This window comes from Equus przewalskii, chromosome 12 (assembly GCF_037783145.1).
Source record: "Equus przewalskii isolate Varuska chromosome 12, EquPr2, whole genome shotgun sequence".
In the NCBI taxonomy this organism is placed as follows: domain Eukaryota; kingdom Metazoa; phylum Chordata; class Mammalia; order Perissodactyla; family Equidae; genus Equus; species Equus przewalskii.
In genome coordinates this window covers 4,387,465-4,413,749 of record NC_091842.1, presented here as the reverse complement: position 1 = coordinate 4,413,749, position 26,285 = coordinate 4,387,465, and the positions used below count along the sequence as shown (strand labels likewise).

At 44.6% G+C, this 26,285-nt stretch overlaps 1 protein-coding gene and 1 long non-coding RNA gene across 3 annotated transcripts in view; one reads left to right on the top strand and one right to left on the bottom strand.

The window, feature by feature from the left end:
- The window catches only part of RNF216 (ring finger protein 216), a 153,020-nt gene that overhangs the window by 114,015 nt on the left and 12,720 nt on the right, over positions 1 to 26,285 (top strand). For both annotated transcript variants that reach the window (XM_070567366.1, XM_070567365.1), the window contains exons 14-15: positions 13,171 to 13,268; positions 20,409 to 20,631. In XM_070567366.1, coding sequence (XP_070423467.1) covers positions 13,171 to 13,268; positions 20,409 to 20,631 — 321 coding nt within the window. The remainder of the gene's footprint in view (positions 1 to 13,170; positions 13,269 to 20,408; positions 20,632 to 26,285) is intronic.
- Positions 12,817 to 19,788, bottom strand: LOC103547893 (uncharacterized). The gene is made up of 4 exons (XR_544122.2): positions 19,171 to 19,788; positions 16,787 to 16,903; positions 13,138 to 13,927; positions 12,817 to 13,047 (listed from the first exon to the last, which is right to left on the bottom strand). It is a non-coding gene; the product is annotated as an uncharacterized lncRNA (long non-coding RNA).

Genomic DNA, 26,285 nt, shown 5'->3' with positions numbered 1-26,285 from the left:
AGCCGCAGTGATTCTTCTGCACACAGACAATTTGTCCCAGGGCCAAGGGTTTGCTTTGACACTACTGGTCCCGAAGCTGAATTTTCTCACGCTGGCTCAAACCAAACCCACATAAGATTAAGAGAGAAACCAAAATGATAGTTCAGTCACAGATGTGACTGCCACGTAGACACTTAGGTTGGCCCTCTAGCACATACTGTCTGTCCCCCTTGACACATCTGAGAGGCAGCCCAAGGCAGGGGAGGGATCCAGTCGTCTCGTGACCACTTGTCACCCCTGCTGGATGGTAGCCCTGCGAAGGCCAGAGCTACTTGAGCTGGCGAGTGCAGTTCCCTCTCCCTTCGAGTGTATGGAGGCAAGCTGACCAGTTCTTGCTTCCCCCTTTCTCTAGCCTCAGATGACGCAGGTAGCATCTTTCCGCTCCTCAGTTGATCAGAGCTGTGCGTTGGCTATAGCGCTCTTCTCCTTGGTCGTGCCTCCTGTTTGATTTTCAGTCTTCCTCCCTGAGCCGTTCCGCCACTTGCCTGTCTCCCCCCAAAAACATGTGCGTTTCTCATTTCGGCACTGAGGGAGAGGGGAGCTCCTCCAGGTTCTGGGCTGTGAGGAGCCGTTTGTGTCTGCTTCCACCCACTGCCCCTGCCCAGTTAGCTAACACCATGAAAATATATGTGTGGTCCCGAAGCATGTTGTGGGAGGTGCATCTCTGGGGGGTGTTTTAAAACCTGGAGCCTATCTTCCAGGGCAAGGGGACAGGGAAGTCTGAGCAAAGAAGAGCTGTCTTTACTGGCCACTCCTGCCATGCCAAGTTTCCCAGAAGCTCCAAGAAACCCAGGAGTAGCCCTTGCGGTGAGCAAAGACGAGATCTGCCTGGGCTTGTTTCTGCCCAAGTTGTAGCAGCATTTATTTTTGACAATTTGAAATGGTCTATTATTAGATCCACCACTTCCTAATACATTGCTTTGCTACTGAGCCGTCGTGAAGGCTGTCATTCTGCCTGATTCTTATGATTGTTCCTCACTAAAAGCATTACCTACAGGGTAAGCTGGAGATGAGGCCGTTTTTCAATCCCTCACAGGGGTCCTTGGGAGTTCCTATTAGGAGAAAGACTCTCTCTGATCCCTTAAAGAAACTCTCTGGGTTTTTTGGGTGGTTTTTAGAGATTTTATTTTTTATTTTTCCTTCTTCTTCCCAAAGCCCCCCAGTACATAGTTGTATGTTTTAGTTATGGTTCCTTCTAGTTGTGGCTTGTGGGACACCACCTCAGCATGGCTTGATGAGTGGTGCTAGCTCTGGACCTGGGATCCAAACCGGTGAAACCCTGGGCCACCGAAGCAGAATGTGTGAACTTAACCACTTGGCCATGGGGCTGGCCGCTCTGGTTTTTGAATGAATCCTAAGTTAATGGCTTTCAAACTGTTTTGCCTGTGATCTATACTAAGAATTTATTTTACCATAAAACCAATACATACATAAACATACATAGATGTAAGCCAAACAATACTTTTACAAAAAAATACCTGGCATGTGGAATGCACTTTAGTATCTTTTCTGTTCTAGTTAAAAAAAAAAAAAAAAAAAAATGGTCATAATCTAAAAAGATTTCACAACCCATCAGTGGGTTGCAGTTCAAAGTTTAAAAGCATAACTGTGAGTAACTTTGGTTCCACAAACTTGTATTGTTGTGTTGAGCCTCTACTGTGAGCAAACCCCTTTGGACAGGGCTGTCACAGCCTCTGCCCTCCTGCCCTGTGACTGCAACGTGGAGGCGTGGAGAGGCCCAGGGCCCTGGCAGAGGTGTGGCTCAGAGGCAGGAGAGCTCTTCATGAAAGGGGTGCAGCAGATGGGAGTTCTTTGGGACTTACCTCATGCAAATCCTTGTAGAGAGAATCGTCATTAACCTCATTTACTCTGGGTACGTGCCGAAGGCCTTTATCCTTACCTCGCAGACCCCAGACCCTGCACCTTCCATTCAGCTCTTACTGGCCTTCCGCCTTACTCCTGGCTGTTCCCATGGCCTCGAGTTCTTTCTTCCAAACATCACAAGGCTTACTTCCTCACCCTTCTTAAATCTTCACTTAAATAGACCCTCTCAGAGGGGCCTTGTCTGCCACCCACTTTATGATTGTGAATGACTTCCCTCTCTGCACCCTAGCACTAACAGTCTTCCTTCCTTTATTTCTCACCTGTAATTTTTCTCCTGTAATGGTGTCTTACTGTGTATTTTGCTTATTTAACGTATGGTGACTTCTGCCTGCCACCCCCGGTAACTTCTGGGAAGGCAGGGGGTTTGTGTTCATTTTACTCCCCAATGCCCAGGTTGTCAGTACCTAGTAGGACCTCAGATATTTTTCTTGGGATTTGTATATAAATGTGCACCTCCTGGCATTGCCCTGGGTGTTGCCGATATTGTCCCAATGATTCTGGTAAATGGGCATTCGAGAGAAACAGTCATCAATATTTAGATAACTGCTGTAAAGGAATTGGTGTTCTTGTGGTTATTCTAATGAAGTAAAACAGAAGTTATGTTTATTCGGGGAAGCGTTCACCTCCCACTTCATCTTAGAAGTGCCAGTCCCCTCACTATAGTAAAAGCACGCAGCTGTGGCCCTGGTGGAACTGGCTTTCCCAATCCGTATTTCTCACGCATTGCCCTCTCCCAGGCTGTGTAAATCCCCATCAGTCCCGGTGCCTTTATAACTTTCTATCTCTAGGGGGCAGCGTGAGCACAGAAACCAAATTTGAAGCCTCCTATTCCAATTTGTCACCTCATCCTGGTGGACCTAAAGGAAAGCAATGTTTGGCTTCTTTCTAATCTGCAGGAGAGATTAGAGAGAGAGATTTCTTTTTTCTGAGTCTGCTTCTGTGCATAGAAATGATGGGTACATAGAAATCCAGTGCACACATTTTTTTAAATCCTCTACTCTATGTATATGACCATCAGAAAGTTGTGAGAACCGTATGAAATCTTCCCCTAAGAAGTCATTTTCTCAGTAATGTTGTCCAGAGCTGTTGCCTGGCCACTCCCAGATTTGAATTTCTGTATTTAGAAACCAAGAGGTTCTCCTGCCCAGAAAGGTTATTTACTTTGCGGGAGAAAGAGAAATCCCCTGCCCAGAGACCTTGGCTTCTTGTGGAGACGAGATGCAATGGGATAGAAGACATCATTAAAAGAATTAATGTTAGAATCTGTTTTTCCTTTGAGAAAGTGGACCCAGGCCGGCTGGGCTCTCTTGTTCCAGTGCATGGGGCAGGAGGAGCCTGTGGTCAGACCTCGGGTAGTAACTGACCTTCTGGAGCCCCTGGGGAGGGGAGGGAGAGAGCCAGGCTGACTGTGGTTTTTCAGTCCTGACCCCTGTAAACTAGAGGTGCTCACAGGCACGCGTTTGCGGGCACTACTGTTTGTGAACCTCCTCTCATTGGACATGAAGAGAGATCAGTTTCCACATTTTGGAGCTATAGGAGAAAATCAACAAAGAACATCTTAACTGAAATACATGCAGTGCTTTCTCAGGCACCAGCTGCAGACATTTGCCCATTCGCTTCTTGGTAATAACTGGTCTTTGCAGTTTTATGCATTAGATTGGAGAAGGGAGCTGGAGAGCAAAGGAACCACAATGAAAAAGATAGAAACTGTATTCTTAAGGCATAAACTCCAATGAATTAACCTGAAAGTGTCTTATGTATGACTTGATTTTCTCATAAAATCATTATTATACTTTGCATAGTTTATAAACATGAAGACCTGATAGGGAGGAAATAGTATTCTTTGGGGAAGGGGATCAGTTTACTGAGAGGTTCTATGTGCCTTTTTTCCCATGTAAAATGCAACACTCTCAGGAGTAGGGGTGGGGCTCTATTTGTAACTCTCTGCATGGAGACGAATGTGCTTTGTCTTGCCACCCTTCTCTCTGTAATTCTTCATACATTCAGCCCCTTGTGTCGGTCAGACCTTGTGCGAGGCCCTAGAACCCAAAGATAACTGAGACGTGTGGCAGATTGTAAGCTCCTTGCAGTTAGGAATTTTGCTGGCTTATTCACCAGTGCATCCCCATGTGCATGAAATAGGCACTCAAAGGACAGCACGTTTTTGAATAGAGGAATTGAACCCTCCGTTCCAAGCCTGTCTGTAGTGATCAGCAGGGCAAACTGCCTGCAAGGAGGGCTTGGCTCTTTGGAGATGTGATGTAATCAGATAATTACAAGATGCTATTAAAAGTTCTGTGAGAGAGTGGGAGTCAAGTGCTCCAGGAGTCCAGGGAAAGAGTGCCAACTTTGCCCAGGTCATTTGGGTTTCCCAGAGCCACTGGTGTTTGAAATGAGAACTGATGAGTATGTGTTGCCAGAGGAGAATGGACATCTAAGCAGAGCAATTTGTGGTTGAGGGTGTCAGGCATGTGACGCTGGCAGGAGGCCAACCCTGCTGGCCCTGGACGCTGGCTTGGGACAAGTTGTGAGACCCTCAACGGGCAGCTTCTCTGAGCTCCTCTCCTTGATCACTCCACCATCTTGCTTGCACTCTTCTACCAGATACCCTTCAGGTTTGAGCTGAAGTGCCACCCATGCACGAGGCCGTCCTCACACCGTGTAAAATGGCAGCTTCCCTGCCCACACTCCCCCCCCTCACCTGGCTTTAGTTCCCCCAGAGGTGCATTGCCTTCCTATTTGTAAGCCCCCCACTCACACGCTCCCAGAACATAGACTTTAGAAGGGGAGGGACTTCATTTGTTTGCTTATCCTTTGCTGAGAACAGAGCCTGGTCGGGCCTGTGGCAGGCTCTCAGGAGGTATTTGTTGAAGGGGGCGAGGGAGGGAAAGTGAGCGTTATCATTCCTTTCAGTGCAGGACTTGTCTCTCTAACCTGTATCACTTGGAACAAACCGTTGACCCAGAGCAATGTTGTTGATGGTGATGATCGCAAGCATTGTCGTTAGCAAGTCTTCATATATTGCAGTCCTGGCCACCTTTGGGGAAGTGAGTGGTGGGTATTTATAAGTAAAGGCCCAGGAGAGGGAAGAACCAAGTACCTGATATTTGGTTCTGGTGTGGAGCACTCACATCGAGGCGTCTCTGTTTGTCCATCTAATGGGAATCTAAAAACATGCTTCCTTCCATGCCCTGCCAGACGTGCAACTGGCTGTAGGGAGCAGGAACAGCTGCTTCCTCACACATGTCCAGTCTGAGAGCGCTCTGTGATTAGCAGCTTCCTATCATCGTTCAGAACTCGTGTCCTCAGATTGAATCCCAATCCATCCTGCTTCATGGGTCGTTCCCAGCTCTCCAGGAAGCACGGGGAAGCAGGCATCCTGCACAGCTGCAGCGGGGTGTCCACGCCTTTCATACCATGACGCTCGGTTCTGCGCGGCCTTGCCGAGCTCTCATCTGTGGTCTCCTTACACAAGATGCCCATTGTAACCTCAGGGCTTGTCTCATACCCTCGTGTCCTCAAGTTTTCCAGTAAACAATGACCCATTCTTGCTAGCAAACACCATGCTGGCAAGCGGTGAGAATGGAGCAGAAAGAGTAGATTTGGAATCAAGCAAACTTGAGTCCATAGCTCTGTGATTTTAAACAACTTAATTTGCCTGTCTGAGCCTTTCTTATCTCATTTACTTTTTTTTTTTAAGATTTTATTTTTCCTTTTTCTCCCCAAAGCCCCCGGTACATAGTTGTGTATTTTCAGTTGTGGGCCCTTCTAATTGTGACATGTGGGATGCCACTTCAGCATGGCTTGATGAGCGGTGCCATGTCGGCACCCAGGATTTGAACCAGCGAAACCCTGGGCCGCCAAAGCAGAGCACGAACTTAACCACTGGGCCATGGGGCTGGCCCCATCATTTACTTTAAAAAATAATGAGGGGCCACCCTGGTGGCACACCAGTTAAATGTGGATGTTCCAGTTCGGCGGCCCAGGGTTTGCTGGTTCGGATCCCGGGTGCGGACGTGGCACCACTTGGCAAGCCACACTGTGGTAGGCATCCCACGTATAAAGTAGAGGAAGATGGACACGGATGTTAGCTCAGGGCCAGTCTTCCTCAGCAGAAAGAGGAGAATTGGCTGCAGATGTTAGCTCAGGGCTGATCTTCCTCAAAAAAAATGGGGCTAATGGTCTAGTACTTCCCTTATAGCATTGCTGTGAGGATTGAAGATGTGTCTGTAAAGCACCCCATACCGGAAGATGGTTTGGAACTTTGAGCCAGTAGTGCTGGGTAGCGGGAAGGATGTGTGAGTTCAGGACGCCTCTTCAAGATATGTCCCTACCATATAGACGGCATTTCAGTGGGAATGTCATCAAGAGCCAAAACTGAAAAACAGTCTACTTTTAAAATTAAAGTAATAATGAAATACCTTTCTGAAGTCATATAGAAAAAGCTGTCCACTTATTCCTAACAGAAAAAGATAGACATGTTGCCATTTCCCCAATCACAGCTTGGCCTCGCCCCTGCCAGGTTCAGTGTTGGCACAGCTTGGTTCAGGAAAGAGGTTGTGGCCTTATTTATTTGTGGAGGAAGTCTGGCCAGGAATCGAATCCAGACTCAGGGCTTGTTCCCCAGAGGTTGTTTACTGGCTCTAGTTTAATGAGGGAGTCACCGCAAGGTCCTACAACCTAGTAAGCACCGAGTGCTGTGCCTTGGCCATCAGCAGCCAGAATGATCTTTTGAAAATGTAAATCAAATCATTGCACGTCCCACCCACTCAGCCTGCCTTTCCAAACTCCTCCCTGCAGCCTCTGCATCTACACACAGGGTTGACCACGGTCCACTCTCAGCCCTCCCTTAGGGCTCCATCCACACCAGCTTCCTCTGTGCTCCTCGACTCAGACAGCCCTCTCCGAACCAAAGCCTTCACACCTCCTCTTCCCTCTGCCTGGAGACCCGCTACCTCTGCTAATTTCACTCTACTGTTTTACTCTAGAGCACCTGGCGCTTTTCCTCTGAAATGTTCCCATCACAGCTCTAGCTTTATATCCTGTTTTAATATCTGTTTTCTTCAATAGAACATAAGCTCCAAGAAGGTAGAAACTGAGTCTAACTTGCATATCACTGTATTCCCAGCATCTCGTATGGCACTTGGCAAATGATAGAAATTCAGCAGTTAGTGAGAGTAAATAAATAGCTAGTCTAAAAGTAAACTTATGTTCTCACCTCTGCCTCCCACCCTCACTCAGATCTGCTCCTCCTCCTGCATCACTTGATCCAAGCTCTTGTTTCCACCAGCGCAGCTGGTGTCCAAAGGCGGAAACCCAGAACACACTCTAGACTTCTCTCTCACCTTCATCTCTTTCATGGATTCTTCCAGTTGCTATTTAACTGTCTTCCTGCCTCAAGCCTCAGCCAGTTGCATCCATCAAAGCATCGGAAATGCAGGCCCGGACAGATGGCTGCCCTGTCTGGATCCCTTCCGTGACTTTCCAATATCTAGAGCGGTAGATGCACGACTTTGTGATTGCTCACTGTATCAGAAAAATTGTGTAGAGAACGCCCCCCCGTGTATGTGTTTGTTTATTTATAAAGTATGTCTATGTACTACTGTTGCAAAACATACATAAATAGAGAAAATTTAAAAGAGTGGGATGAAATAAATCTTACTTTTAAACAATTTTATTTGGTGAAACGAAAACCTTTTTATGTTCATTAAAGTATTAACATATTGCTATATCTCACTTGAAGTGTTTGAGAGTCCAGTTCTACACTTCAGGTACTGGCTTTCAAGGCTGCGGTAGCTGAAACAGGCGCTTCCCAGAGCGATGTCGGCCCGGTTCGGAGGAGCACTTGATCAGTTGCTGCGTGTTCTTGTCACTCGCGATGCTTGTTTCATTCAGTCCCGTGAACATACCAACTCCTCAAGGAATTCTTGTCTGACCTAGCCCCTCCCCCCTTCTTTTTTTTTTCTTTTTGTTCATTTTTTTTATTAATGTTATGATAGATTACAACCTTGTGAGATTTCAGTTGTACATTTTTGTTAGTCATGTTGTGGGTACACCTCTTCCCCCTTTGTGCCCTCCCCCCACCCCCCCTTTTCCCTGGTAACCACCGATCAGATCTCTTTATCAATATACTAACTTCCACCTATGAGTGGAGTCATATAGAGTTCGTCTTTCTCTGACTGGCTTATTTCGCTTAACATAATACCCTCGAGGTCCATCCACGTTGCTGCGAATGGGCCAATTTTGTCTTTTTTTATGGCTGAGTAGTATTCCATTGTGTATATATACCATATCTTCTTTATCCAATCATTAGTTTCTGGGCATGTAGGTTGGTTCCACGTCTTGGCTATTGTAAATAATGCTGCGATGAACATAGGGGTGCAAGGGACTCTTGGGATTTCTGATTTCAGGTTCTTAGGATAGATACCCAGTAATGGGATGGCTGGGTCATAGGGTATTTCTATTTTTAACTTTTTGAGAAATCTCCATACTGTTTTCCATAGTGGCTGTACCAGTTTGCTTTCCCACCAACAGTGTATGAGACTTCCTTTTTCTCCACAACCTCTCCAACATTTGTCGCTCTTGGTTTTGGATGTTTTTGCCAATCTAACGGGTGTAAGGTGATATCTTAGTGTAGTTTTGATTTGCATTTCCCTGATGATTAGCGATGATGAACATCTTTTCATGTGTCTATTGGCCATATTTATATCTTCTTTTGAGAAATGGCTATTCATGTCCTCTGCCCATTTTTTGATCGGGTTGTTTGTTTTTTTGTTGTTAAGCCGTGTGAGTTCTTTGTATATTATGGAGATTAACCCTTTGTCGGATAAGTGGCTTATAAATATTTTTTCCCAATTAGTGAGCTGTTTTTTTGTTTCAATCCTGTTTTCCCTTGCCTTAAAGAAGCTCTTTAGTCTGATGAAGTCCCATTTGTTTATTCTTTCTATTGTTTCCCTTAACTGAGGAGTTATAGTGTCCGAAAAGATTCTTTTGAAACTGATGTCAAAGAGTGTACTGCCTGTATTCTCTTCTAGAAGACTTATTGTTTCAGGCCTAATCTTTAGGTCTTTGATCCATTTTGAGTTTATTTTGGTGTGTGGTGAAAAAGAATGGTCAATTTTCAATCTTTTGCATGTGGCTGTCCAGTTTTCCCAGCAGCATTTGTTGAAGAGACTTTCTTTTCTCCATTGTAGGCCCTCTGCTCCTTTCTCGAAGATTAGCTGTCCATAGACGTGTGGTTTTATCTCTGGGCTTTCAATTCTGTTCCATTGATCTGTGGACCTGTTTTTGTACCAGTACCATGCTGTTTTGATCACTGTAGCTTTGTAGTATGTTTTGAAATCGGGGATTGTGATTCCGCCGGCTTTGTTTTTCTTGCTCAGGATTGCTTTAGCAATTCACGGTCTTTTCTTGCCCCATATGAATTTTAGGATTCTTTGTTCAATTTCTGTGAAGAATGTTCTTGGGATTCTGATTGGGATAGCATTGAATCTGTAGATTGCTTTAGGTAGTATGGACATTTTAACTATGTTTATTCTTCCAATCCATGTGCATGGAATGTCTTTCCATCTCTTTATGTCGTCGTCAATTTCTTTCAAGAAAGTCTTGTAGTTTTCATTGTATAGATCCTTCACTTCCTTGGTTAAGTTTATCCCAAGGTATTCCCTCCCCCCTTCTTTGCTGTCTCGTGTGTGCACGTGTGAGTCTGTGTACGCTGTTACACTTAACTCCATTGTGCTCTACTTGGTTTGCTCACATATCTGACTTCCTCAGGAGACTGTGCGCATCCTTACCCTAGGAAAAATAGAAGTTCTCCGATTCCCTTAGGGAAAGGAAGGAAAGCCCACCTTAGTGAATAGTCAGAACACCTTGATGCGTCGTAAGGACTAAAGAGCAACATAAAATGTAACCAGAAATCCCTCATATCATGAACACCATGGACTAATAGCTGCTCCTTAATGAGTTAACCAGTGTGTGTGCGCCTTCCTCATTTAGAAGGAAGGAGCCGCCTTCTTTGTTGTCTTTGGGATGATGATGAATTCAGCTGTTTCTTCCTGATCTGAAAGTGCACACGGGCGATGGAAAGCATGGTCTCCGATTAGATTTGATAGCTGGGATAGGCGTGTCCTTCGTGTTTTGAAGTTATTTGTCAAAATGTATCCTGCCTTCTAAAATGGTCCTTGGGACTTTCTCATTAACCTTACTTTGAAGAATGTGATTATTTTCATGGTAGAAACGTTCAAGAACATTTCTTCTGCCTAATATTGTTTAAGCATTTGTTGAGTCTAGGAACAAAGCCCAGCTGTACTTAAGGAGAGAATTACAACTGAGTGAAATATACACTGTGTTTAGAAGAGAGGGTACGTTTTAAAGAAACAACAGAGAAAGCTGCAAATGTTAAGTTTACCCAGCCTGCTGTTTGCTTGCCTTATTTTAATTGTGGGTTTCAGTGTCACATTGTCAATGGCTGGTGTCTTCAAAAGACATTTCACTTTTATTCTCTGGGACCCCTGGCTCCCCAGTGAGAAGTGCTGTGGCTGAAGGTCCACGTGTAGACCTACAGGGAAACCACTGTGATTTTAGGAGGGAGCAGTGGCTTCATAGTGACCCCTCACTCACAGCTGCCTCCACTTGGCCAGGTCATCTTGCTGTCAGGGACCTGTGCCTCACCTGGAAAATGGGTTCTTCCTACGTGAAGAAGGTCCCATGAATTAATAACTGGGTCACCAGGGCTGCTACAAAGCACTGTCTAAATGCTGTGCATTGTTTTCAAGCCACTGCTCCTGATGGGTGGCTAGGTTAGTATTGTTTTGAAGGTTAGAATCCAGATACCAGCTCATCTATTCTGCAGCTGTTGTTTATCCTCCAGTTTCCGGGATAGTCAAGCACGGAGTCTTTTAAAAATGGATCTTACACTGCTTTACGTTTTGGTGTGTAATAACTAAGCCACTGCTGAGTTAGTCTCTGTTTGCTGACAGGGGTACAGGTAGTGGACCAAAGAACATCATAGCTCTTGGAACCAACGGCTTTTAATATGGAATCTCCTATCAGCTCCTCTCTGCACCCACCGCATTCCGTTGATGGAAACCTTTTTACAACCTCCACCAAAGGCTTGTTCAGGTTCTCAGCTCCCTGAGCAGTCCATTTCATTTCTCGTACGCTTTTTAAATTTTACTTATTTTAGGGGCCGACCCCGTGGCCGATTGATTAAGTTCTCGCTCTCCACTTCAGCCCAGGGTTTCACCAGTTCAGATCCTGGGTGTGGACATGGCACCGCTCGTCAGGGCACGTTTAGGTGGCGTCCCACATGCCACAACTAGAAGGACCCACAGCTAAAATATACAAGTATGTGCAGGGGGGATTCAGGGAGAAAAAGCATTTTTTAAAAAAAAGATGAAAAAAATTTCATTTATTTTTTAATTAGAATAGTACATTTATATGGTATAGGGTTCAAAAGATACAAAAGAAGCGTCACCCCTGCCTTCCAGCTCTTGGGACACTCAGTACTACCGTTTCTTGGGTATCCTTTCAGGTTGATTTTATGTATCCCGGTATTCTCCCACCACCACCTTTCTTATGTAGAAATGGTAGCATCTATACTATGCATATTATTCTGTGCCTTGTTAGAGTCACCTTAGTAGTGTATATTAGAGAAAGTTCCATTGTAAGTAGAGAGTACAGATAGATGTTTCTAGAATTGATGTGAAGCTATAATCTAGTATATCTCCTAGTGACCTAGCCCAGCCACTCCCAAATGATAAACATTTACCCCCAACTCCCGGCCTGATCTCTTGGCCAGGTGTCTCACAGGTCCCCCTGTATCATCACCACCCAAATCAAACTCAGGATCTTAACACCTGCCCTCCCCTACCCAAGCCAGGCCTTTCCTGCTGTTCCCACATTCCACCCATGTTGCTGTTATCTCGGGTTGCACAAACCAGAAACCATGGCATCATCCTTGACACTTAGCTCTCCTCACTCCCAGGGCCGGGCCATCACCAAGCCAGCCAGTTTTACCTCCTAAACTTGTCTCACATCAGCCGACTTTCCTTCACGTCCGCCCCTCCCTCCCTAGTCCGGGCCTCCTTCGTCTCTCTCCTGGATGACTTATAGCTTCCTGCCTGTTGTTTACACCTCCACTCTCTCCTTCCTCCAGTCTGTTCTCCACGGAGAATGATCTTTTAAAATCACAAACCTCATCCTGTTACTTCCATGCTTGATGCCTTTTGACTTCTTCCTAGTGCTCTTAGGATAAAGGTCAAACTGATAATTATGCCCTACAAGACCCCACATGGACGGGCCTCAGAGGGCCTCGCCAGGCCTGTTTTCACTGTGTCCAGTCCAGCCATAGGAACCAAACTTGCCCAGCTTCCTCTGCCAGAGTCTTCTCTTACTCTTCCTCTGTTGGGATGCTATTCTTCTTTCACTGTCTTTGACTCATCTTTCAGATCTCAGGCTCCCCTTCCTCAAGCCTTCACTGTCCCCCTAGACTAGATCGGGTCCCCGGTTAAGGCTGACACCACCATCTTTTCCTTCATTGTTCTTATTAGGGTTGTAATTTCCATTTATGGAGATTAAATTAGATTAACATTTCTTAAAAATAAAGTCTTGTTTTGATGTGAGATAGTTCCTGGCACATTAAAGTATTTCATGAACTATGAAAAATCCTAGAATAAAAAGTAGTAACTTTATAATTCATGCTCATAAATGAAGTTAAGCTATGGAGGATGACATCCATGTTTATGAGTGAGGGACAACTGAGGGAATGGAATGTCTCCCTTAAGGAGCCCTAGTAATCCTGATCTAGACCATTCTTCAATTCAACAGAAGGATTCTGTGCCAGACCAACACTGGAACACGGGGCATAAGGACTGCAGAAAATCATAAAACCCAGACAGTCCCTGCCCTCAGGCAGCTCGCAGTATTTTATATTAAAAACCCAAGGTCACATAAATCTGTCTTCTGTGGTTTTTTCAGGTAACTCCAGGCATTTTAGACAGCCTTCTGCAGACTGGGTGATGGGAGCAACACTTTCTTTTGATCTAAGGAGAGAAAATTTTCTCCATGCTTTCTTCTCATCATTCTTAGTTCTTCTATCAAGGCATGTCTTTAGAAATACCCTTGCTGAAAGAGAGAGAGATCATCTGAAAGAATTCAGGCCAAGTGTTTCGCATTCCTTGTTGTTGAACAGAAACTTGTGTGGTGTCTACTCACCAGGAGCTGTCTTTGTCTCTCCCTTATCTGCAGGAAACCTGTAGGAAGTGTCAGGGACTGTGGAAAGAACACAATGGCCTTACCTGTGAAGAGCTGGCTGAAAAAGATGACATCAAGTACCGAACGTCTATGTGAGTAACTTTGATTCCCACCCCACTCCCACCCCCCCCCCCCCATTAACCTGCCTTTTTGGCAGAGGGAGCGGTGAGTACTGTGGGAAGAACAAGCTCTCACGCCACCCAATCTAGAGTGGTCTCAAGGAAGAGACTCTGTTTCCTTGTCTCTGCAGCCTCATAGAGCTATTCCCGGGGTCAGATGTAGCATAGTAAGTACCTGGCACATATGAATTCAATAAATGTTGGTTGCTGTTCTCCTTATTATCTAAGTAAATAAGCAAGTAACACATTTTAATTAGATTAGATTTCATTAGTTTTGCTTATATCTGTGTTTCCTTTAGGATACTGGTGGCCTGAGGCATTAAATGGAATTACAACCTCTAGAATGCAAAATAATGTAATCAGTAAGCAGAAGAAGAACCATTACTGTATAGCACTCCCTATGTGGCTGAGCACTTTACGAATATAAACTTATTGTATGCATTGCCTTAAGTTAATATGGCAGTCTGTTTCTCTCCCATATAAGGGTCCAGCCTTGCCAGGCACATGGGGCAGATCTGTCCGGTGAAGTCGTGCAGAGACCAGGTTCCTGTATCTTGTTGCTTCACCATTCCCTAGGGCGGTGGTCTCATCTGCATGATTGTGATTGGATTGCAGCCACATGTACACTCCATCTGATAGGAAAGGAGAAAGAGACAAGTTGCTAGGCAGGTAGCTTTTCTTTAAGTTGTAAGTGATGCAGAAATTCTATGTATTACTTCTGCTCGTATCCTTTTGGTCTAGACTGAGTCATATGGCCACAACCTGGCTCTAAGACAGGCATCATTTGTAGTCTCTAGGGGGTGACTTTATGTCCAGCTTAAATTTGAAGGGTAAGGAGTGAGTTTTGTTACTAAGAAAATGTAGTGAGAAATGGCTATTTGGGGCAGTCAGCAGTCTCCAAGCTCCACACAGTCAGGTACCATTATCCTCATTTACAAATGACACGACTGAGGCCCAGAGAGCCCAGGTAATTTGCCCATAGTCACACAGGTAGTAAGTGGCATAGCAGGGACTTGAACCTAGGCAAACGGCTTTCTGACTGTGCTCTTTACCACAAGTTTGATAGGCAGAATAATGGCCTCCAAAGATGTCCATGCCCTTATCTCTGTAACCTGTGAATATGTTAGCTTACATGGCTAAAGGACTTTCCAGATGTGCATAAGGTTATGAACCTTGAGATCGGAAGATTCAGATAAACTCAGTCTAATCACGTGACTCTTCAAAGCCGAGAGCCTTTCTCTGGTCACATGGAGATGCAGTGATGGACAGAGAGTCAGAGAGACATGAGATGGACTCGACCTCCTGTTACTGGCTTTGAAGATAAGAGGAAGGCCGTGACCAAGGAATGCGACAGCCTCTAGAAGCAGGGAACCCCCTTCAGCTTGCAGCCACCAAGAAAACGGAGACCTTGGTCCTACAACCTCAAGGAACTGAATTCTGCTGACAGCCCAAACAGCCCACAGATTCTCTGCTCAAGCCTCCAGTAGGTAATGCGGCCTGCCACCACCTTGATTTTAGTCTCATAGACCCATGCTGGGCTTCTTACCTACAGAACTATAAATAGTAAATTTGTCTTATATTAAGCTACTACATTTGTGGTAATTTGTTGCAGCAGCAATAGAAAACTCATACAGATTTTGGTACCAGAAATGCAGTGCTGCTGTAACAAATACCTAAAAATGTGGAAGTGAGTTTGGAATTGGGCACTGGGTGGAGAGTGGAAGAATTTTGAGAAGCATGAAAGAAAAAAAACCTGGATTGCCTTCAACAGACTGTTAGTAGAAATATGGACATGAGAAACTCCACCACTGAGGGCTCAGAAGTAAGTGAAGAACGTTATGGGCAAAACCTAAATTGCCTTAGAGAATACTTAAATCACCATGAACAGACTGTTAGTAGAAATATGGGCATTAAAGGCACTGCTGGCGAGAACTCAGAAGGAAATGAGGAACATGTTATTGAAAACTGGAGGAAAGGGAATCTTTGTTATCTGGGAGCAGACAGCTCAGCTAAGTTGTGTCCTGCAGTTATGCAGAAAGCAGAACTTGTAAATGATGAAACTGGACATTTAACTGAGGAGATTTCCAGGCAAAGTATTGAAGAGTGGAAAATGTAAGTGGAAAGTGATAGATAGAAGGAAGAAGAATCAACAAAAAAGGAACAGGACATGATTGTTTCTGAAATTCTTATCCTATCCAGACGGTAGAAGATCCTAAAATTAAGACTTACTGTCAAGAAAAGCACGCTCTAGAGAAAAGCCAAGGATGTGTTCACAGTATTCAGTCATACAAAGACTCTTTGAAGAAACTGAGGGAGTGACTCACAGACCCCCTCAATCTAACCAGGGATTCTCTGGGAAACTTGGATGTTATCCCTCAGCTGGCTCAGCAGAAGTCAAAAATAGAGATGGGATTATCTAGGAAATACCTGTGAATGAGCTTCATGGATAATGGAGTGAATCCCTGTGACATACACGGAAAACCCACAAGGTTCTTGAGAATTTTATATCAACAGAAACACTGCAAGCTTGGACTGAAAGAGACAGAGAGAACGAAATGAAAGAAGTCTGTCAGAACCCCCAAATTCTACAAGCAGGAAACAAGCTGATTAAAAACTATTTAGCTGCAAACATATGCCACCTTTCTTGAAAAAAGAAGGATTACGCAGAGAGTGGAGCCGTGAGCCAAGAGGGCAGAGCCTCAAGCCTCAGAGGATTATTCTCAGATCTAAAGTATAAGGGAGTTTGCCTGGCTGGATTTCTAAATTGATTGGGAATGGTGACTTCCTTCTTCCTTCCATTTTCTCCCTTTTTAAACCAGAGGATCTCTAGCTGTTGTCCTATCCCTGTTCCTTTGTCCTATTTTAGGAACAGATAGTTTGTTTCTTTAGTTTCTCAGGACCACAAATGAAGAAGCAGCGTGTCCCAGAGTGGATCATATCCAGAGTCTTACCTATACCTGATTTAGATGATAAGATTTGGCACTATTGAGCTGAGATTTAGATGAGATTGGGACTTTGAGTTGATACTACAGTGGATGAGATCTTTGGGGTCCATGGTTTGAGATAGCTGTAGTTTGTGTGTGGGATCGATACAAATCTTTGGAAACCAGAGGGCAGACTGGTAGGCAGAAGGATGTCCTCCAAAGATATCCATTCCCTGATCCCCAGAACCTGTGAATATCTTTACCTTACATGGCAAAGGGACTTTGTGGGTGTGATTAAGGTTATGGCAACAGTAGAAAACTAACACAGCAATGTGGTATATGTTGGTTCCAAAACCCAGAAAGGCCTCCCGAATGTCTGACTTGTTCTTCGTGGTCAGGGATACACGATACAGCAACATGGGCTTAATTTCAAAAGGAGTAGCCTGCTAGACACACCTGACCTCCAGACCACCCAAACTTCATAGAAAGTACAGATCTCTCTCTTTTCAAGGGAGTTGTCTCCCACTTTCTGGCATGCATACTCCATATTAATGTATCCTAGAGTACCTGCTACTTCCTGTTCACCAGGTTCTATCTGCTGCGTGTCATCTGAATATTAGTCCAGTGTGTTGTACTGTTGGATGACAGATGATCAAGGTCCTTGCCAACTGCTTCTGGTATTCTCTGCTTATTGGATAGAGAATAAAAGCATTTTCCAGATCAATAGGTACGTACCAGTTGCCAGAGGCTATGTTTATTTGCTCTGGTAAGAAATGACATCTGGAGGAGCAGCTCTAATTAGGGTGAACACCTGATTAGGCTTATAGTAATGCACTGTTTTCCAAGACCCATTTTTCTGTACAGGCCAAACAGAGAAGTAAAAGGAGATGCGGTTGGGAGTCAACACCCCTGCATCTTTGAAGTCTTCAGTGGTGGCACCAATCTCAAAGGTGCCCACGAGACTCTGGTATCACTCTTTGTAGGGAAGGGGTACTTCAGGGGCTTTCACTTTGTTTCCCTGCCATATAGCCCTTACGCTGTGTACCGGAGAGCCAAGGAATCCTGCTCATTGCTGGGGTCAAAAGTAAGAAACAGCACAATCCACACAGGGAATTATAAGCAGGTTATTGTTGCTGAATAGTAAAATACAGCATAATCTGTGGTGTGAGATGAGGCGGGTGATCCAACAAAAACTTGGACGAGATTGTTCATAGCAGTGCTGTTTACAGTAGCCAGAGGGTGGAAGCAGCCCAGATGTCCATCAACTGATGAATGGCAAACAAAATGCAGTCTGTCCATTGAGTAGAATATTACGCAGCCATAGAAAGGGAATGAAGATACTTGCTGCAACATGGATGAACCTGAAAACCTGCTAAGTGAAAGAAGCCAATCACAAAAGGCCACTTCTTGTATGACTTCATTTGTATGAAGCACCCATAGGCGTGTGGCCGTTTGCCTGTGTACAGAACAAACAGATCCATTAGAGACAGAACGCACATTCGCAGTTGCAGGGGAGGGGGGCGTGGGGATGACTGCCTAATAGCTATAGAATTTCCTTTAGGGATGATGAAAATGTTCTGGAACTAGATAGTGGTGATGGTTATACAACATTGGGAATATACTCAAAGCCTCTGAATTGGACACTTTAAAATGATTTAAATGGTAATTTTTTGTCCATTTTACCACAGTAGGAAAAAATGCATACGCAAAGGAAAACTGTTTAAGGTTTTGGATAGTATATGCCACAAGAAATGAAGACAGCTCCCAAAGAGGCATTCCTAACATATTTAAATAGTGGTGGGAACAAATAAGTGGAATCCTAGGATCTCGATCGGTTATAGAGGAGAGGGCAGTGCGCCTTCCTGTTTAAACACAAGGCCAGCAGACGCAGCTGCAGCTCAGGCTTCTCTTCCTGTGCTGCCCAGGGCCATATCCTGTGGGGCTGTTTGTTTCCTGCCTAGTTTAGAATCTAGTTGCCAAATCACCCTCCTCCCAAAAGAATGAACTATGATTTCTCCCCAAGCCCATTTTGTGCTTCTGTGTTATTGGATACGTGGTCCCCACATCCCGTAGTAGCAATCCTTTTTTTGGTACAGGGCCATTGTGGCCCTAGCTAGTACTGTTCTTGTGAATGCAGAAGCAAAGGGCTTGAATAGATATTCATGCAGTGTTGAATAGCTGTTTGAACATTATAGCAATGTTGAGTTGTATGCGTTCTTTATATATTCCTCTATCTGTTTATGAGTGCCTTTTCTCTCCTACCACACCCGTTATTATTTCACATTGGCAACTGACAGCTTGGTGGAACAGAGCAAGCAAATGCACCCTCTTCACAGGCCTTCAGAAAAGAACTGTGTAACCTTGGTTCTTTTCAGCCATTTCTTTCCCACACTACAGCATAAGCAGCTGCCCAGGGAAAAAGTCAGCCAGCCCCAGGCAACCAGACTGCCATGGCTTAAAGCCACACCTCAGTCTTGAAGGTGCTCTTACACAGAAAGTTTGTGCTATACAAAATTGCAATTGTGTTTTGGTCACAGCTTTTCAAATTAGAAACTTTTTCATGAGAACCTTTGTGAGTCTTCCTGTGACGCGTTGAGAAGTATCTTCACAGTTGCTGAGTGACTGAAATCACGGGCATGTGTGCTATATTATTAAGTTGACAGTAAGAAATTCACTTCATTTCAACTTTGTCTCCTTGACGATGTTTCCTATTCAAAAAAACTTAGAACTCATTTGTTCTCTTGTAACCTGAGCTGGGTTTCAGTTCTTTTCAGGCCAGAGTTCTGCTTGCTTTCATTTTGGGCCATTCAAAAATGAAACCTAAATGAATAGCAGTCAGTTTCCTAATGCATTTTTCTATTTTTAAACACAGGAGCTGGCTGCTAAGGAGCATGCTCCAACAGTCTTCTAAGTATCAGTAATTAAAAACACTTGCCTGCCCCCAGACTCACCTGGCTACTCGTACTTAGCAGAAAACTTGGGAGCAGTGAGAGAAAGAAGGCTGCATTTTCTCAGCCTTAGGAGAGAGTCAGTCTGCAGATCAGAACTCCTCCCCACACTATTAGAGTCTTTATGTTGAAGCAGTCCCCTGGTCACCACTCTGAGTTCCAACTTGGAAGGAAGAGAAGTCCTCAGAGCAGTGGGCTAAGTCCCAGCCTCAGGGCTGTCCACCCTTTGGGTCCTTCATGCTCTTCCCTCATCTCGGTAGGCAGACCTTCTGACTGCCAGCCATCAAGACCATATTTTTTCATTCCAGCTGGGTACTGCAGCACAGTCTCTGCCCTCTACCTTCATGGAGCTCAGCTTAGTAGAGGAAGACAGACACATACACAGGTATAGGCCAGGATGGCACGTGTTATTTTAGAGTTATGAACAGAGAATCATGGAAGTAACTAATTCAGCAGTGCCAGCTCTTGACGAAGAGCCAAGACCTCGTTTTCACTCTAGTCATCTGCCCCTCCATATCAGTTAAAGTGCTCCTGGAAACAAGCAGTTTTCCTACAAGCTTTCTGTTGGCCAGGATTGAGTCATACACATGCCCATCCCTAGCTGCAAGGGAGTCTAGGAATGTGGAATTGTGACATAGAGGAGGCTCTGCCAGATGCTGTCATGGGAACTGGGCTCTGCCAACAGGAAGAAGTCATAGACTAGCTATTGGATCATCCCCAACTGTGTCTACCCTACCCCCATGCCCAGTATTTAAAAATCCAAGGTGTGTATGTAACTAAAGTGCAGGCTCACTAGCTCTCCATTATCCAGCTTTGTATCATAAATAAGTAAATAAAGAAAAGACATGATATAGGAAGACCTTGAGCTTTTTCTGTCCACTTTAAGCCTACAGGAACTCCTGTGACAAATAGAATAGTCATTTTCTAAATGCTGAGTGCCAGGCACTGAGCCAGAGTACTTTATATCTTATCTGTAATCTCAAAACACTGTGAGAAAGTTGGGTTTTCCCAATTTAAAAATGAAGGAACTGAGTCTCCAAGCAGTTGAGTAATTTACCCAAGGTCATACAACTGATGAACTGAACCCAGTCCTCAGGCTCCAAGCGTAGGCTCTTTTCACTCTTTGAATGTCACCAGAAGGGCTAGGCAGTCATTGTATGTGGAAAGAAATACTTAATGGCCATAATATTTTTCTTTCCTCGTCTTCCCTGCTATCTCCAATCATGCTTTCTTTTTCTCAGTGAAGAAAAAATGACTGCTGCTCGCATTAGAAAATGCCACAAGTGTGGGACCGGCCTCATCAAATCCGAGGGGTGCAACCGCATGTCTTGCCGCTGTGGTGCCCAGATGTGCTACCTCTGTCGAGTGTCTATCAATGGATATGACCATTTCTGCCAGCATCCTCGCTCACCTGGAGCACCTTGCCAGGAGTGTTCAAGATGCTCTCTCTGGACCGACCCCACTGTAAGTGAATGCACAGCTGCCTGTTGCCTTATAGGGGGACAATATTGGTAAGGTAATATAATGACAAGAGATTTTATAAATTCATAACATGTTTTGACTCATGAGAAGGTAGGAAATTACATAGAGACAGATAACCACAGGAAAAAAATTGAGAAAGTAATCAAAAGGCTACTCCTCAGAAAGTAGCTTGCTCAAGCAGTTTATGGGTAAATCCGTTTCAGTCTTTTTAGGGAATAAAATTTTTCTGTGCCATCTGAAATATCCCAGAGCATAGCAAACTAAAGTTTTACATCTGCAGCCATGCACTGTGTAACTTTTTGCATGATGGACTGCATATATGACAGTGGTCCCATGAGATTAGTACTATATAGCCTAGATGTGTAGTAGGTTATACCATCTACGTTTGTGTAAGTGCAGACTGTGATGTTACACAGCGACGAAAACACCTAGTGATACATTTCTCAGAACATATCCCATGTTAAGCGACACACGACTGTATTTGTATAAAGCCTGATACCAAAATCTGACAGTGATAACTGTAAAAAAGAAAACTACAGATCCATCTCTCTTATGAATATAGGTTTCAAATTCTCTAAATAAAATTTCAGTAAATAGAAACCATGACCAAGTGAGATTGTTCCAGAAATGCAAGGATGGTTCAATACTGAGACCTCTATTAATAAAATTCACCATATGATATCTTTAGATGGTAAAAAGACATTTAATAAAATCAAATATCCATTCTTGATTGACGCCTTAAAAAATAGAATTAGGACACTTTACTTAATATGATTTTTTTAAACCCCATATTTCAAAACAGTCATTAGCATATATTTAGTAATGAAATACGTATACAGAAACATTCCCCAAAAGGCAGATATAGACTATCACCGCTGTTTTGTTCTGAACTGCTAGTCAATGGTAAAAGAATGCTAAAAGAATAAAAGGTATAGATATTGGAGAAGATAATCACTAATGTTTATTGGGCACCCACTGCCGTCAGACACCGTTCTAAGCACTTTTATAGGTAAAGCAGAAAGGCAAATCTACCATTTTAAACCTGAGAAAAGACAAAATAATCAACTGGAAAGCCACTAGAAGCAGTGGAAAGATGGCTAGATACAAAATAAATAGCCAGAATGCCATTCACAGTAACAATATAAATCATAAAATACCCTAAAATGAACTTTAACAAGAAGTATGAAGAAAACTAAAACTATTGAAGGACATGAGGAGACAAACATATGGAGAAATAAGCTTTGTTCTTAAGTTTTAGTATTGAAAATGGATCAGTTCTTATTAAAATAATTTTTAAGTGTGAAACTATCACAGTCAGTTGTAAGCTGATCTATGAGAATGGCAGTGTGACGGGGGCCGGCCCCATGGCCGAGTGGTTAAGTTCTCACATTCTGCTTCCGCGGCCCAGGGTTTCTCCGGTTCGGATCCTGGGCGTGGACATGGCACTGCTCATCACGCCACGCTGGGGTGGCATCCCACATGCCACAACTAGAAGGACCCACAACTAAAAAATACACATATACACAACTATGTACTGGGGGCCATTAGGGAGAAAGAAAAAAGAAGAATAGCAATGTGATATGTGAAGAAACTTGTTCTACCAAAAAGTGACTCAGCGTAACAGAGAATGCCTGCTAACCGAGCAGATGAGGACGCGTGTGCACCAAACCCCCCTGAGGCCAGTGCCAGCCGGTCACTCCTCAGCTTGCGCTGGGACAAGGGAGGGTGACCTGGGTAGCGGAAGGGCTCCTTGTCCCTCTAAGGGGAGACTCAGTATTACGGAGAGATCACTTCTCTCCAAAGTAATCTACGGGTTTACTGCACTTCTCACTTAAATTCACTGACATACATTTTTTTCTTGAAAAATTACCTGTAATTTTGAAAATGAGGCTAATTTTTACTCCAAAGCAACACTAATCAAAGCAGTGTAGAGTAACACAAGAATAGGCAGATACATCAAAAGGGCAAAATAGAGACCAGAAACAGCCCCATAAGAATTTAATGTGTGGTGAAAATGCCATTTCAGGTCACTGGAGAAATGATGGATTCATCCATTCTTTCATTCTTAACTTTAGTGTTGCCAGGACTGGTCTGAACAGCACAGCCCCTGTCCTCATGGAGTTGACAGTTTGATACAGTCTAGAAGAAGAATCTTTTGTGTAGTTGGTGCTGTGTAGGAATCATAAGAGTGAGGTGATGGGGAATGACAGGATCTGAGGGGAGGAGGCCCACTGGAGAGTGATCAGGACAGGCGTCTGTGAGCAGCATTTGCAGTGACACCTGCATGCAGAGGAGGAGCGAGGCAGCCGAGGAAATGAAACAAATTCAGTCTGTTTAGGGACCAAAAAGGTCCCTGTGGTTTTCAGCTGGTGAGCTGGGGGAGGAAAGTGAGAGGGGGGCAGAACCAGGCCATGGGTCTCACCGAGGGCGTGGGAGCTCTTGCAGGGGTGACGTAGGGGAGTGACTTGGCCTAATTTACGTTTTCATGATCACACTGGCTGCCATGTGGGAGAGAAACATTCTGTAGCTGTTTGGGGGCACTGGGCTAACCATTTGGAAATACATCCAGAAAACAAAGGAGATGACTTCTGTAATCTTGGAGGAGAGAAGGTCCGTCTTGGTGTTATATCAAGGCCAGACTAAAAATAAATAAATTCTCTTTGGCGAAAGACACCATAAACCAAGGTAAAGGTAAATGAAAAACTGGGGAAAATAGTTGTAACATACATATGCTATAAATGAATGTTGTTAATATGTAAAGAGTAATACGACTCAAGAAGAAATCAAGAAGTAGCCCTATATTAATAAGGATCAATTGGCTTCAAATAACAGGAAACCCAAAAAGTACAGTGGCTGACGTAAGATAGAAGTTTATTTCTCCCTCCTGTGTAAGTACAGCCGTGGACAGACCAGGGGTGGTGGCTGTTGACATTAGTATAGTACGTGGCTACAAAGAGTGGTGCTATATATCTCTATTTAAAAACATGGAGAGAAAAACGTGGAAAGATTACACATAGAACATAAGCAGCATGTAGCTGGGGTCGCAGACTCAGGTTGCCACAGGGGCAAGTAGTAACGTAAATGATTGATGAATGTGAAGTAGGCCAGGTCTAGGAGACAGCGGGGTGTAGTGGGGACTGTGGCAAACAGGAGAGGCTGTGGGCCCGGTCTACGGGGCTGCTGTTCAGCTCTCACAGATTGTTGCCAGATGAGACTGTGCTCAGTTACCACAGCCTCAGATTTTCCAGAGAGGTTGGAAATCAGTATTTTAGTGTGAAATCTCCCAATTTTTAAAGATTGTCCATTAATCCAAATATCTTTAAAATACTGTGCAAGCCAGCACTTTATTAAAAGCCAAAGGAAAAGTCATGTTAGCCATCAGTCTTTACCCCGATGCAGAACATCTCCAATATGCCCACCAACAGAGAGCATCAGGGTAATGGTCTGGCCACTGTGGGAAAGCCACCACAGCCCATTCCGGTGCCTGATCCTCATCCTCAGAGCTGCCAACAGCTTTGGAACGCAGGGAGGCCTGTGGAAACCCAGCTTCCTCAGTGGGTGGAAAATTGGGCTGGGGCGCCCAGGAATTGCTCCTTCCGTGGCTCTGTGGCCCAGTAAGACGCTTAGCTAGCCCGCTCCTGTCACTGAGGAAATACACGAAAGAAAGAGGAGGATTTCTAAGGAGACAGTCATCCTTCTGTTGCTGGTTGAGTGGAGGGAGGTGTGGCCACGGTAGGAAGTGCTTGGCGAGGTGACCCCGGCTGCTTTTAGTGACACACCTTCCCAGGACCTGGCAGTTCTACTGACTCACTTGCTCAGGCCCATCCAGCTAGCCAACTGGGGGCCTTAGCATCTCTAGGAACTTCGTGAGGAAATGGGATCCATTTTTTCAGCTGGAACTCCTAAGAAGTATGCCTCCCACTGCATTTCGTCTCCAAAAACAGGGAGCAGAGTGGGAGTTACCACATGAGGGAGGGTGTTTAGCAGTCAAGCCTATTCTCAGCTCTGTTTTTCTTCCTTCTCCCTCTTGTTCTTGTCCCTTCTCCTGCCACCTCCCCTTACTTCCCACGTGTGGAATTGATCAGGGGGGTTTCTCAAGTTCTGTTACCTTGTTTGGGTGCTGTAGCATGCGACTGCCCCCTTGTTTTCTCGTTGATTTGTCGTCTTCCACCCTGAGAAAAGTTATGTAGTGGCTCAAAATAAAGTTCGAAAGGAAGGCCAGGCAAATAGAAATCCCCCCCATTGCCTCTGGCGGCTGCAGCCAGAGGTTTTATCCCGTCTGTCCCGTTCCCATCAAAACCAAGGTCCGCCCCGTTTCCTTGATTCTCACCAGGAGGCCTATTGAATTCCAACCCGGCATCTGTTGGGGCTGCTGAGAACACAAAGCCATTCAGAAGTTCAGGGAAACAAAGCATGCCCTGTCATCCGAGCCTTTGCTCCGGCTTAATTAACCAGCAAGGCCAGGAAAATCTCTCATTTGTCAGTGAGGGAGTTGTCCCTTCATGGTTTGGAGAGAAGTTGGGTTTTCATCCTTAATGACTAGAGATTGCTTGGGAACCTGCACTGACTCCATATTAGAGTGCTAAAATGGTGAATAGTAACTTTCTTTCTCTGTTAGTTATCAAAAATAAGCCAAAAACGTTCAACCAAGAGTCCTACAAAACAAGATGTCTTTTTAGGAAGGGGGAGAAAAACCAGAAGCAAACACAGTCACAGCAAACCACAGTTTTCTGGTTTAAGAGGTCAGAATGCAAAGCCAGATCTCATCACAGAAATGAACAAATGTTATTTTGCAGTAGGGGCGGGGGTATCCTGGTCTTTACTGGATTAAAATATGCTGGCTCTCTTGGGTCCACGTGTGGCCATGTGAGTGCTAGCTAAAGGAGTTAACGAGTTGTATCTGTTAGAAGCCGCGTTCCGAAGAACAGTCACCTGGCAGTCTGGATTCCAGAAGTGGGGCACATTTCATAACAGCATTTTCTCTTTAAATGCAGAACAAAGTCTATGTTTATCTTGTGCTTAGACTGCGAGAAACTGCAGAGAATTGTTTTCCACAACTTCTTTGTTGTTTGAATGTTAAGAGTTTGGAGCATGCTCACTTCAAACAAAGCCTGGGGTTTCTACGACCAGGCTCCTGTGTGGCGCCATTATCACCCAGCCATTTGGTGGGGAGACTTACTCATTTTCCCCAAGCCTACAGTGGATTGAACCTGACATAAATATGTGTTAATACATTTAATTCTGTCATAATTCCTAAAGGCAGATGTATTGTCCCAGTTTTACAAATGAGGAAACTTGGTGAAGATTGTGGTCAGTACATGGTAGCACAGGTTTCTGTCCCAGGTCATTTGTTCTCTTAGCGTCTTCAGCAAAGCCACCACCTCCTGCCTTCTCCCCTCGGTGGCTCTCGTAGTACCCAGGCTAGACCAGTGTGCACCGTCTTCCTGGTGGGTCGATCAGGCATGTGGAGGGCACCAGGCACTTTTGAGGCCCTTGTTTGAGTGGCCAGGGCAAAAATGAAATGTTGCAGGAATAAAGGGAGAAGAATATTTCAGACAGGATTGATGACGAAAAGGTGGAAACCCCACAGGAAAAATAGTCCAAACTTTAGGTCGGTGACTAATTTTGGGGTCAGG